This window comes from Colobus angolensis, unplaced genomic scaffold (genome assembly GCF_000951035.1).
Source record: "Colobus angolensis palliatus isolate OR3802 unplaced genomic scaffold, Cang.pa_1.0 Scaffold165, whole genome shotgun sequence".
Classification (NCBI taxonomy): Eukaryota; Metazoa; Chordata; class Mammalia; order Primates; family Cercopithecidae; genus Colobus; species Colobus angolensis.
Window position 1 is genome coordinate 3,480,827 of NW_012114766.1, and position 13,549 is coordinate 3,494,375.

At 39.9% G+C, this 13,549-nt stretch overlaps 1 protein-coding gene across 1 annotated transcript in view; it reads right to left on the minus strand.

The window, feature by feature from the left end:
* Positions 1-13,549, minus strand: part of CSMD1 (CUB and Sushi multiple domains 1) — a 2,081,403-nt gene that overhangs the window by 628,170 nt on the left and 1,439,684 nt on the right. Inside the window, exon 10 of the mRNA XM_011937546.1 lies at positions 3,394-3,515. Coding sequence (XP_011792936.1) covers positions 3,394-3,515 — 122 coding nt within the window. The remainder of the gene's footprint in view (positions 1-3,393; positions 3,516-13,549) is intronic.

A 13,549-nucleotide genomic window follows, 5' to 3' on the forward strand; every position in this document is an offset into this window, starting at 1 on the left:
GTCCCGTGTTCCTCCCTCCCCACGCGCGGGGGTCCCGTGTTCCTCCTCCCATGCGCGGGGTTCTGTGTTCCTCCCTCCCCATGCGCGGGGATCCCGTGTTCCTCCTCCCATGCTCGGGGTTCTGTGTTCCTCCCTCCCTGTGCTGGGAGGTCTCCAGTCTTGCTGAGTCTCCATCTGAGACCAGTCTGGGGTGATTTCCCTGCACCACTCCATGGTGTCTGCTCTGTTTCAGACCTTCCCATCTTTCATCTGAAGTACTGTATTAGATTCCAAACTCTGCCTCTCACGTCTCCTTCTAAAAAGCTGTTAGGGGGTACTTCCTTCCTCTCCGCCGAAAGGGCTACAGGAAGAAGTGATGTTACTGCGTGTTCAAGTCTCCTTGTGGATCCCCCTAAGCCCAGCCTTGCTAGACGGCAGCCCATTCATTTGACTTCAAGAGAAGTGAAAGAAGGGAATGGAAAGAAATCCCACCCGTGAGTGGGATACAGAGTCAGTGTCCCTGCAGGCATTTGGCTCCGTCTTGCTAGGGATGGCTGCAGAGCTGTGAAAATTCATCTCAGAGTTTTCTGCCTGACCCATTAGAGGGGCGCATTTGATCACTCCTCTAGCCAGGAAGGGCGGTGGGAGCCCCCTCTCAGTCCAGGTGAGGCTGTGTCAAAAGGAGGAGAGGACTCCTGCAGGCTTTGCAAACTCTGAGTGCAGAGCCTGGGGCAGAAAGCAGGAGATTCCGAGACTCGTTGAGGCAGGGCTGAGGCTCTGCCACTGGGAAGTGGGCTAAGAGCAGGGAGGTGGGCAGGAGAGGGGGCTTGGTGCAACCTCATCACAGGCAGCAGAGGCAGGGAGCTTCCTGGAGAGCCGCTCATTGCTGTGTTTCTCCCGCCCAGCGTTTCTAATTGTATGTAATCTCCACTTTCATACACTTTTACAATTTGTGATAGATTCGTGCAATTCTTATAAAACCACCTGGAACATATACAGGTTAACTAAACTATTCCCTTGATTTGATCTAATTAATTGCTTTTAGCTATATTTTCTTTAAAAAAAAAAAAATCCAAGAAGAGTTCCTTCTGCTTCTCAAATTGCAGAAGTAACATAATTCTGTATTTTAAAAATGTCCCCATCAGATACTTCTGGTCTCGATCACATCTCAATCCCTCTAATATAAAATATTTGCTTTTATTTGAATCCCTATGGAAATGCATGTAATCTATGTACTCTTAATTCAAATCAACACCTAATATAACCCCCAAACAAACTCAATTGTTCTACTATTTCCTCTGTAAAGTTCCACTATCTAACCGTCAGAACTTTTCTAAATTCTCAATGTAGTATGATTTCACTTTCTGGAGACCAAACAGAATATTCTAATTATTTAAAAGTATGTAAAGGCAGAAATTAGTAAACATAATTACCGATACACTAGTCATATAGTATATATTTTTAATTCAGGTTGAAATATAACTCTCTGCTTTGTTAGACAAATTAATGAGATGGCTTAGTAAATAGTTAATGAATTGTTAATAAGTTTTTTCTATTTATCTTATGCTTGTTTATGTTACAGTACCAGTATTAGGAGCTTATAATAATGATATTGCATTTACTTATGCAACATGTGGATTTATTTATTTTTCACAACTACTCTCTAAGGTAAATGCGATTACTATATCTCTTGCCCAAATTCATGCAACTGCTGAGTGGTAGAGCTGGTTTCTAAAGTGATAATTGCAAGTACTGAAAAATAGTAAGTTCTTGGTAAAAAATGGAATAACTAAACCGTTGAGTAGCATATAGAAAAAACAAGGTACGTAGCACTATAGTTGATGTCCCAGGGTACCACACAGCTCTAGCATACTGAGAAATACCAGAGTCAAACTCGGAAGCTTCTGTCACAGCAAAGACAGCCCAGCAATTCCTCAGTGTTTCAGAAAGCCTGTGACATCCTGGAGTTTTACCCAGCTCTGCTCATTAAAGCTTGAATTTTTACATAAATAATAACTGAGATTTTAGAACTAAAATAAGCCAACCAAAACCAAAAGGCATCTGTGATGAACACTTTACTGAATCTAAAATCAGAACACTTCTCTTTTAGAACTGGGAACTCAACAGCTTTGAGAGGAAGCTATATAAATAAGATGGATATTTTAATAAAATGTAAAAATGAAGAGACAATCATTTAGACACAGAACTGTTGGTAATAACTCAATAATTGGTAAATAGTGGGGTTCAGTAAATTTAATATTACTATAAATATAATTATTTTAATATGACATAATTTAAGTGAAATCCATACCCATAATAGTTTCCTGACAGTTTTTTTTTTTAGGTCAAATCAATATGAAGATGTCTACCTTATTTTTTCTTCCTACTGGCAAGCATCTATAGTGAACTTAAAAGAAGTTAAAAAAATTCATTTGATAGCCAATGAAACGTGATTGTGATTACAATTTCTATCCTAAGATTTAAAATGTAGTAACATAATTGCAAACTATGTATGCAAACTTACAGAGAAATAACATAGTATTGTCCTCTTTTACTACCCTGGAGGACATATATATATATATTTTACACAAAGTATTTAAGATAAGAAATAGGAAAACACGCTCAGATGTTTAATTCTTAAAAAATGTATATAGTTTGTGAGAAGAAACACATGAACTGTAGAAAATGATTCAAAAGAGAGTATTGTTTTGTATCTTTTTTTTTTTTTTTTTTTGATATGGAGTCTTGCTCTGTTGCCCAGGCTGGAGTGCAGTGGTGCAATCTTGGCCCACTTCAAGCTCTGTCTCCTGGGTTCAAGCGATTCCCCTGCTTCAGCCTCCCGAGTACCTGGGATGACAGGTGCCTGCCACCAAGCCCAGCTAATTTTTATTTGTATTTTTTAGTAGAGACGGGGTTCCACCATGTTGGCCAGACTGGTTTTAGAACTCCTGACCTCAAGTGATCCACCCACCTTGGCCTCCCAAAGTGCTGGGATTACTGGCTTGAGCCACCGAGCTCGGCAAAAAGACAGTATTTTTGTGTCTGAGTATAGTAAGAGCATTTCCAACACTTAGTCATACTATGCAAAAATACTGGGGTATTTAAGAAAGCCTGTGATATAGTGGATGAGACTTGAGTTGAAAAAGACATAAGAGAAAGCACTATGATACATAAAGGAGGAACACAGACTTCATCTCTAGAACCACTAAATGGTACCACACTGAGAATCCTCACTTCGTATCTGAATCTCAGGCTGCTCTGCAATAAATGTGGCATCTAGACACAGGATGCAGCCGGAACTTTTAAATTCAAACAGTAAAGTGGAAGGACGGACGGCCTTTGCTGGGCTGTTGGCTTCAACAGCAGATCCTATCAGAGGGTGGTGTGCATTAGCCACAGCGGGTGGAGCCTTACCTTGTCCGGGTCGGCAGTGGTGATGACCCACACGCAGTGTGCGTTATCTTCATACTGAACCGGGTAATTCGGGGAGGTGATGACGCCGCTGGGCCCACGCAGATTGGATCCACATGTTCTAGCTGGAAACACAGAGAAACGAGGTTATCTTCTAGAATATTTTGTCAGTTTGGTAAAGACATAACATTTATGGGAAATTTCAAGTTAGCTATTATCTAATCACAGTAAAAACATGGTGCATGGACTCCAATTGGGGCATGGACTCCAATCAGCCAGTGGACTGCTGGGCGGGCAGTATTTTTGTTTGGTATCTGCAGTGTTATGCTGGGGCACTTTATGTTTTCCAAAGGCCTTTCCACTCACCAAAGGATCTAACAGATGATAGCACCATGGGTAATGTCAATACCAAAGTAGCCCATTTCAAATCCCACTGTGACTCAGACAGAGTCTTCACGTACGTCTCTTTGTTCAGAGAGTCTCCATACACACCTAATTGTGGGTGACTGCAGTAAGACAGAGGGAAAGGCACCGTCGAGTGGAATTCAACCAGAGTTACCATCTCAGCTACCTCTTACACTGTGTGACCTCCAATAAATGGTGTCTTTTCAACTTTAAAAAAGGATTTTGGAGCAGATGATCTCCAAAGTTACTTTCGACCTTTAGATTCTATTCTGCAACAAACTATAACAATTTATTTACAGCACAATGCAAATAGGAACTTAAAACATTATTGAAAGTTTAAAAAAAGAAAATAGGAATGGCGACTTTAAAAATAAAAAAAAATCTTAAAGTTGAAATGAAAGACTGAGCGAAGCATAGAAATTGCATAATTCAATATATACAACTTAGTCTGGAATATAAAAATAATTTAATTGGCCTCCACTTTATGAAATGAGTTTTTTTTTTTCAAATCAATAGACATAGTTTAGAAATATAATGTCAGCATAGACTCTGGTTTTAACATTAATAATTTAAACTGGGTTTCAGAAAGGAGCAGAAGAAACTAATTTCACAAGAAGAAATTAATGTAAGAGAGCTTCTGCTTCATTTTCCTAAGACATCCTATGACACAGACTGAAAAAAATGTTTCATAGAAAGGATTAATCCTCATCATAGCCCATCCTTTATTTTTTCATTCCTTGGGTTTAACCCTGTCTTCAAGTCAGTTATCCTTCTAGGAGCCTCCACTACAAAACTCAGCAGAACAGGACTTGTGACTTAACAAGGGCTACTTTGTGGGGGAAAAAGAGTCAACCACTGAACACAGGTTTTCCAAAGGGCCTCCAGAACCAGACATTTCTCTCTTTCATGCATGTCAGTGTAATAATAAGACAAATCATGTCTATTCCTCATAATACTTCTTTAATCTTTAATCTACTGTGACTATTCATCTGAGATCTCTCTCTCCTAAAAGGTTATGTACTCCCTGGTCTTAGGAACATTCCTGTTTCTGCATTTACCTGTCCCTCCTCAGCACTGCATACAATGCTGTAGTCCCAGACATGTGAAAATGGGACAAGATGATTTGAGATAACTGTTCAGTTGCTTTTTACTTACTATGGAAATAATTGGCTAAAAATTGACCTATTCTACATTGATAAGTGTGTCAAAATTAACTTTTGTCGGGCATGGTGGCTCACGCCTGTAATCCCAGCCCTTTGGGAGGCCAAGGCGGGCAGATCATGAGGTCAGGAGATTGAGACCATCCTGGCTAACACGGTGAAACCCTGTCTCTACTAAAACAAAAAATTAATAAACAAAAATAAACAAAAATTAACTTTTAAAATACTGGCATTTACTGTCCAAATGAAAAACAAACATGGGTAAAACATAACTGGGTTTTCAAAACTCAGTAGGTGTGTCGGACACTGGACAAGGGACTGAATGAAAACATGGACCCCTTCTGTATGCTAATATCTCAATGTCTAATGAGTCTGTTTTTAATGAGCTGTTCTCAGAGAGGATCATACACTTTAGATGTGAAATCTTAAAGCCCTCTAATATTAGCATTATCCAACTAGAAAACCTTTGAAAAAAGTGATAATCAATAAAATCTGAGTTGTAATACCTTTATGTTGCGTTTTCCTACTTTGTAACACTTAAATTAACAGCTATTCTAAACATCATGTAGCGTTCATCAATACTTGTTGATTTAATTGTGAATCAATGTAACCATATTGGCACGGTCAGTCTGCACGTCAAGCTCTTAAAAAGTACATCTGAAAAACATTTGCAGGGGGAAAGTCATTTGTTACAATCCTCCTGACAGGGTAGGCTCAGCCCGCATTGACCCAGAAGTTCCCTGCTGGAAGGATCCCTAAAACTGGTCCTGCCCATGGCTTTGTGTCCTAGGTGCCTGCTGTGAAGCTGGCCCCTCAACTGGCTTATGAAAATTGGCTACCAGCATCTCATGAAATGCATCTCATGCATTATGTTTTATTTGTGAAGCAACTTTTAGTAAAATATGCATAGGAAACCAGTCCGTCCACCACATTTTCAGGCCTCTGAAGTATGGAGTTTCACATAAAGCAAGTCATGGGCCCAGTTCCTTCGCACACATTCTTTACCAAAAGCTTGCAAATGAACCCATAATGTTTCTTTTTAAATGTAGAAATCTCTCTCCATCTTTGCAACATATTTTCATAACAAATTATTTATTTTTTGCACTTTTTTGTATGAAGCCATCAAAATGGTCATCCGAAATGAATATTGGGAATATTCAGGCCAGAGATTTGTATCTGATTTGTTCATCTGTCTAACTTCACCAATTAGAACAATTTTTAGCATCTGATAGTTTCCTCAATAAATATTAGTGTAGCTTCTGAATAGGTGTAACAGCCGTAAGTCACATAACCTAACTGTAATTACATAATTCTAACCCTCCTTCTTAGGACATTGTTGAAAGCTTGCTCTCCTTTCTCAGTATTTGCCTTTCTAAATCTACTCCAACCTAATCATCTGCTTCTTTACCATCTGATGATGTGCCCCTTATCTGGCTCATTATGATTTATTTAGTTATGGCTTCCTTGCATCTAGGGTTTTCTACTAGTCAGAATAACTCTGTTTTTCAACTGGAATGACTGCAAGTTTAACCATGCATTTGTAGAGTCCTTATTAAACAACCACCCTGTGGCTTGAGCTATTGTGATTTCCACCAGCTGATGTCCACACGGTGGTGAACAGAGTGTCTGCTGTCCTCTAGCTGTCCTGCAGCTCACCTTATTACCTGGGCCAGAAAAGATTACATTAATTTCTCTGAATTTCATCGTGGAGAGAGAAGAGCCAACACACAGCCCTCCATCGAGCACACCCACATCTTCCCCTCCGCCAGCTTCCCTGACGGAAGGATCCCTAAAGCTAGTCCTGCCCATCGTTTTGGGTCCTAGGTGCCTGTTGTGAAGCACCAGAAGGGTATGATTTCTCATGTCTATCATACGTTAAACTTTTAAAAGTTTGGTATTTGGAAAAAAGAAAAAGAAGAGCTAGAGAAGAAAATGGGACAGGCTGAGAAAGAAGAGATGATACAGGGCTGAGCTTCATACTGAGTAGATCCAATGAATGAGTGTCAGGGAGTTTTGGGGATGATCTGTTAGGGATGTCTGCTGTCCTCCCTTAGAAATCCTCTAGTTAGACGGGCAAGGGAGCAGCAGCCTACAAGGCAGGAAGAATAATGGGTGTCGAGAAAATCTCAGCGATGCACGCAGGCCCTTGCAAAGGAAGCAGATGGCTACCATCATCTTATCAAAAACCATATCTATGTTGCTTTGTCGCCTATTGGGGGGATCTATTTGAATACGAATTTATCCAAAGTTCTGGGAGTTCACAAAACGATGCCATAAGATCTGACTCAGAAACCTAGATATCTGAAGGCTTATCACCTGCCTCTCTCTTCACTCATGAACTCGGCTGGGTTTTCGCTTCATGCAAAGAACTAATTGGGCAGCTCCTCACACAGGAGACAGCCCAGGGAAGCTGTTCTGACTGGGACTGGACAATTTCACAGCATCCTTAGAGGCAGGGAAACTCCTTTCCTTCCCTTAGCTTCTGTGCTAAACAGGCATTCAATTAGTCAGTGAAGTAGGTGATTAAGCAGCATAATTAAGTAACTACAACATACCAGTGCCAAGCCAGTTTTTAAAACAAGATCTCTCTCCATAAGCTGCCATAGTGGAAATGTGTGGATGCATGTTTATACAAACTATGAAAGAATGCCTCTTTCTAGTCTTGCAAAGACCTTGCCTCTTGGAAATATAACATCTAATAGAGAGTAAAATTCACTGACATGCTTGATAAATGTACTTGGATAATAACTGCGACCTAATGTACACCTGGTGTTACTTGCTTGACAGTTTTCCAAACCTGTAAACTCAAACTTCACTTACATCTTTTCTGTCTCCTCAGTAAAAGTAGAATTCACAGAATGATAAATTGGAATTATAATATGTCAGGAGGGAAAGTGGAAAGGAAGAAGAAAACTAACCAATTTTGGATGCCAATGCGTGCCATTTTCACATTTATCCACTTAATCCCTGAATATTTATTAAGTATAAAATAGGCTTGTTTCATGCAATTTATCTTACTTAATATAAAGTAATAACTTATCTGTTTATTTAAATGCAGTTCCAGGAAATCTTATAGTTCTATAGTAACTACTCAATCAAATTAATTGAAAGAAGAAAGATTCTAATTGATTAAATTTAAATTAGTGGGATTTCAAGGGTCACGTTAGAAGCGTTTTTTAAAGCAAATTCATAATTATATTGGATAGTCTATTTCTCATATGTTTTTAGGAGAAAATATTTTTATCCAGCACAAATTTTATGTCCAGATTGTCAACCATAATGAAGTTAATACATCACAGAGGCTAAAAGCTTCCTTTCCTTCACCATGCCCGGTTCCAGGCCTGGCTTAGGTAGTTGGTAGCTGTCTCATCTTAACTTATGTAATTTTAAGCCACTCAGTTTATTTAATTAGAATAATCATAACTCCACTTATGATTGCTCTGAGGATTGAATAAAAGAAGACAATCAAGCATTTACTACATGGCCTGACATATCACAGCATGGCTGGGCACGGTGGCTCGCGCCTGTAATCCCAGCACTTTGGGAGGCTGAGGCAGGTGGATCACCTGAGGTCGGGAGTTTGAGACCAGCCTGGCCAACATGGTGAAACCTCGTCTCTACTAAACATACAAAAATTAGCTGAGCATGGCGCCAGGTGACTGTAATCCCAGCTACTTGGGAGGCTGAGGCAGAAGAATCGCTTGAGCCTGGAAGGCGGAATTTGCAGTGAGCCAATATAGCACTACTATACTACAGCCTGGGTGACAGAGGGAGACTCTGTCTCAAAAAGAAAAAAAAAAATAAGAAAAAAAAAGTAGACATGCAGTGCTCATTATGAGTTGAACATTGAGGGTATGGTGGAGAGAGAACAAAACTAAGTTTCTTGCCTTCAGCAGGAAATTAACAAACACACAAACATATAATGGCAGAAGGAGAAAATAGCTTTGAAGAAAGGCAGATAAAAGATTTGTAAAGTGAGGGAAAAGGCCTGCTCTGTAAGAAGTGGTTAGGGAAGGACATGGGCTCAGATGGCATTTCATGAAAGGCATAAATGGACAGTCACACGGATACCTGGAGGGAGGGGGATACTCCAGAGAGGGGAAACCAAGTGCAAGAATCCTAAGAGAGAAACATCCCTGGCCTGCTCTAGGAATGTAATTAGCTAATGTGGCCTGCTCTAGGAATGTGGCCTGCTCTAGGAATGTAAAACGCTAACTGAAGGTTAGCTTTCAGGTTATTTTACGTCAATAGCGTAGGAGAGTAGTATAAGATACAAAACTATATTATTGCCAATAACTTAGTAAAAATAATAAGAAGAAAAATATATTTTCTCCCAGGTGACCTTCAGGTAAAAAGTATAAAGCTTCGGGAGTCAGGAAACAACAACAGAAATTTCTCAAAATTCATGGGAAGTAAAAAGTTAACCTTGTGTTTGCCTCTCTAAATCTCTGAGATAATGGCTACCTGATCAAATACACAAAATATTATCCTGACACGGACACTGGATCTGTAACCTGGTAGAATGAAGAGTCATCTTTTGAGGTAAATGATCTTCTTATTTCTCTTTAAAAGGTCATTTCTACATGGACAGAAAACACGGATGGAAAAGACAAACTTGTAAAAGTTTTTGGCAAATGATGAGTTCATAAATTAAGAATAATTTTTAGCTAACCTAATCTGAAATTCCAAGGCAATAATAACTTTTTCTCTGCCTCTGGCTGGCTCCAATTAGCTTCCATGAAACCACAGTTACAACTGCCAATAATACTTTATTTTTCTTAGAGGGCTTTTCATCTCAGGGAGCAACTCAAAACATTAACTCTACTGATCAAAGAGCATTAGCATTAAAGGAAGTTCTCTAAATAAATCGCCCCTAAAGACTGATGGAATGAAGTACCAGCCTGAACGTTTTACTTAAAAAAAATACAACGAGATACTCTTCTCTCCATTTGGTTTGCTTATCTTAAAAATCTACTGCCAGTTAAAGATACTCACACAGTTTTACACAGCTCATAATGTTTTACCCTGCAAAAAAATCATAATGGTTGTTTTCATATTCCTAAATGAAGTAAGCGTAATTTCAAACAAAATCACTTGTATAATTACTGAGCTATGACAACCATTCATCTGTTTGGTAACAGGAAGAAAAGGTAATGTTGCCCCGGTTCTCAGAGCTAATTAGCTAATGTAAGCTTTGGCTAACCACACCAGCCTCCAGATGGAAGCATCACTTCTGACTCACTGCAATGTATCAAATGCTTCCATCAGATATCCCTGCTCCTGCGAAGGCATGATCATTACTTCAGAGTTAGAGACCCTTCATGAAAATAGGAACCTTGAGAGTCAGTCCTTCCTGGACGCACCTCGCTGGAAGAGATTTATGCTCAGAATGGGCATGATGTTCGGATCAGGGCATTTTATTGTATTTGATAGATGGTTGAGTGGAGAATACGTGGCAGAAATGGTCATTATTAGGCCACCTTTACAGGCTAAGGATGAATCAGGAAAATGCAAAACTGTGATGCTGTCTCTTTTTTTTTTTTTTTTCAGATGAAGTTTTGCTCTTGTCACCCAGGCTAGGGTACAGTGGTATGATCTCTGCTTACTGTAACCTCCACCTTCCAGGTTCAAGTGATTCTCCTGCCTCAGCCTCCCCAGTAGCTGGGATTACAGGCATGCACCAGCATGTCCAGCTAATTTTTGTATTTTTAGTAAAGATGGAGTTTCACTATGTTGGTCAAGTTGGTCTTGAACTCCTGACCTCAGGTGATCTGCCCACCTTGGCCTCCCAAAGTACTGGGATTACAGGCATGAGCCACTGTGCTGGGCCATTGCTGTCTTTTTAGATACTAGTTTTTGTGGTAATGGCAGAGTGACAAATGAACTTGGAAAATGGTCCCTGCTGTACAGAACCTATTGAGAGCAAAGAACGATTCCCCGTAGTCTGTTTTAGGTAGCATTTGTCCATTTTCCTGGACACTTTAGATATCTAACGTTATCTTTTTATAGAAATAGTTATAAAAGCTCCACTTTTATAAATGTTTTTCCGCTCTTCTCTAATGGATGAATCCATTATTGGAAGAAAATTGGGATGCTACTTAAAAGAGGGAATGGTGATATACTCAGGGTTCCTAAAAGTTGTCAACCTGAGGAGCTTACGGATTTTAATTGAAGAGTGTTCTACAGAGGGATGCCAGCCAGGAAGTGGGGCACAACTCACTGGGCTCATTTCTCCTCTTCACAACTACAAGGGTGTTGACGGCTCTTCATAGTGAGGAAGAAAATCACGACTGTAAACGTCTAACCTTGTGCTGTCATATGTGGCAGCTGCTAACCGCACGTGGCTACTGGACACCTGAAATGCAGCTGGTCTGAGACGAGCTCTGCTCTAAGTATAAAACGCACACTGGATTTCCAAAATATAGTATGAAAAAAAGAAAATATGTAAAACATCTCATTATCATATTTGTATTAACTATATGTTAACGTGATACTATTTGGGAGTATTTGGGTTAAATAAAATGTTATTACAATTCAATTCACCTGTTTCTCTGTACCTTTTTAGTCTAGCTACTAAATATTTCAAAGTCACATACATAGTTTGGGAAATAAACACATACCTTTCCCAGTTATTCAATCCAGCACTAACTTAGGTGCTCCTGTGAAGGGATTTTGGAGGCATAAATAATGTCCCTTATCAACTGACTCTAAGTTAAGGAGATTATTTTGTGTGGCCTTTACATAATCATTTGGGAAGTCTTCAAAGAGGGCTTAGAATTTCCCTTACAGAGAGACTCCTGCCTGTGGACAGCAGCTTTGACCTCTTCCCGGGGAGCCTGGCCTGATCCCTATCTTTCCTTCCCAAAAGCCGGTCTTTCAGAATTCAGATATAATGCCAGCCCTACCAACCGTGGGAGCCAGTTCCCTGATCTAAGCCCATACATTGGTCTCCATCCTAGTGGATTTGCTTCTCTGCTGGAGTTTTTACTCACAGAGTCAAGTGCTTGGGCATGAGGTGTTGCTGAAGCAAATGTGGGCACAGCTTTGGAACTGGGTAGTGGGTCAGAGCTGCCAGATTTTGGGGAGTGTCACAGAGAAGGCCTCAGGTGCCTCGAATAGACGGCTAGTAGAAATCTATCTTGTAACGATACTCTTGGTGGGACTCGGAAAGAGGGAGAGACATTCCTGGAAACTGAAAGAGGTGGCGGAAGCTTAGCAGAAGTGGTTCTGTGATTAGGTGGGAAGCAGGGTGTTCAGTGACAAACACAGATGAACTGCTAAGGAGATTTCCAGGCCATGTGTCCAAGAGGCTGCTTGATTTCTTCTTGCTGCTGATACTAAAACATGATAGGAAAGACATAAATTGAGGGGAGGACTGTCAAACACAAAGGAATCAGGGCTGTGTGATTTTGAAACTTCTCAGCCTCTGCAGATGGCAAAGGAGGCTGAAATTTGGAAACGAGAGCTGCGGCAGCATTCGAGACACGAAAGGCAGGGTGTGTGGCTGCACAGCCGTCCCCTGAAACCTCAGAATGACCATAAGGTCAGAATACAAGTATTACCTCCTAGTAAGGATACTTTTTAAGAAATTGAGGGTTTCTTATCCATCTTATCAACGGATGCAACTACATAGCTAAGGAGCATTGTCCCTTTGACGTCTCAGCAGGAGTCCAAGATGGAGAAAATATTATCTCAAAAATATGTGAGACCGTGGCCTTTGTCTGAGTCAACACTGGTAAAACCCACCCACTGTGAAAACACTTTCTTAGGAATTATTTCCAGCACTGTAAGTTATTATTTCAGAAAAATAAATTAAGTTTATTACTTCAAATACATTTTTAGTTCTTACTAAATTGATTACAAGTAATAAACTTAAAAAGAACTAAAGAACAATTCAATGATGATCAAGGTATATCTAACTTAAGTAAAACAAGGGAATCGTCAGTGAGAAGAGAAGATAGATAAAGCCAGGCACTCTTTGCCTGTGGAGTTGAAAGGAAGAGGCAGAGCCTTGGCGGTTACTAGTAACTTTTCCAGAAACCAAACCAAACACACCAAGCAAGAGAGACCTCTTGTTCTCTTCCAAAATATGATCAAGTGGGACACTTGAATCGATGAGAACAGAAAACCAAAAAGAATCCTCTTCTAATTCTCTCTAAGCGTGAGTAGTTGGGGGGTTGAGAAGGATGGGAGAAATGTCTCCACCTTCAGCCTGGATGGAGCAGCTGTTTCCTAAGACGTAAGCACCTCTGAGTGTGTGATACGTTTGGGACAGGATACTGAGAAAGGGCTTTGAGTTTAAGATGACAGTCAGGGCCAAGAAAGGCAATGTCATAGGTTAACTTATAAATCAAATAATATAAAGGCAAATATTTAAGTTACTCTAAATTATTGATTTAAAAGTAACATTTAAAATAATGTACATTTACTATTTGTCAAAAGTGAACTTTAAAAATAATGAAGTCTATTTCTGGGGTATAAGAGCAAGAAAACTATTGAAGGAATTTTTTTTTCCCCTAAAGGAAAAACAATCCAAGTGACTCATTCCTCATGTGTAGTTGGGAGGCTTGTGCATCACCAGCTCTAGTGGGAAC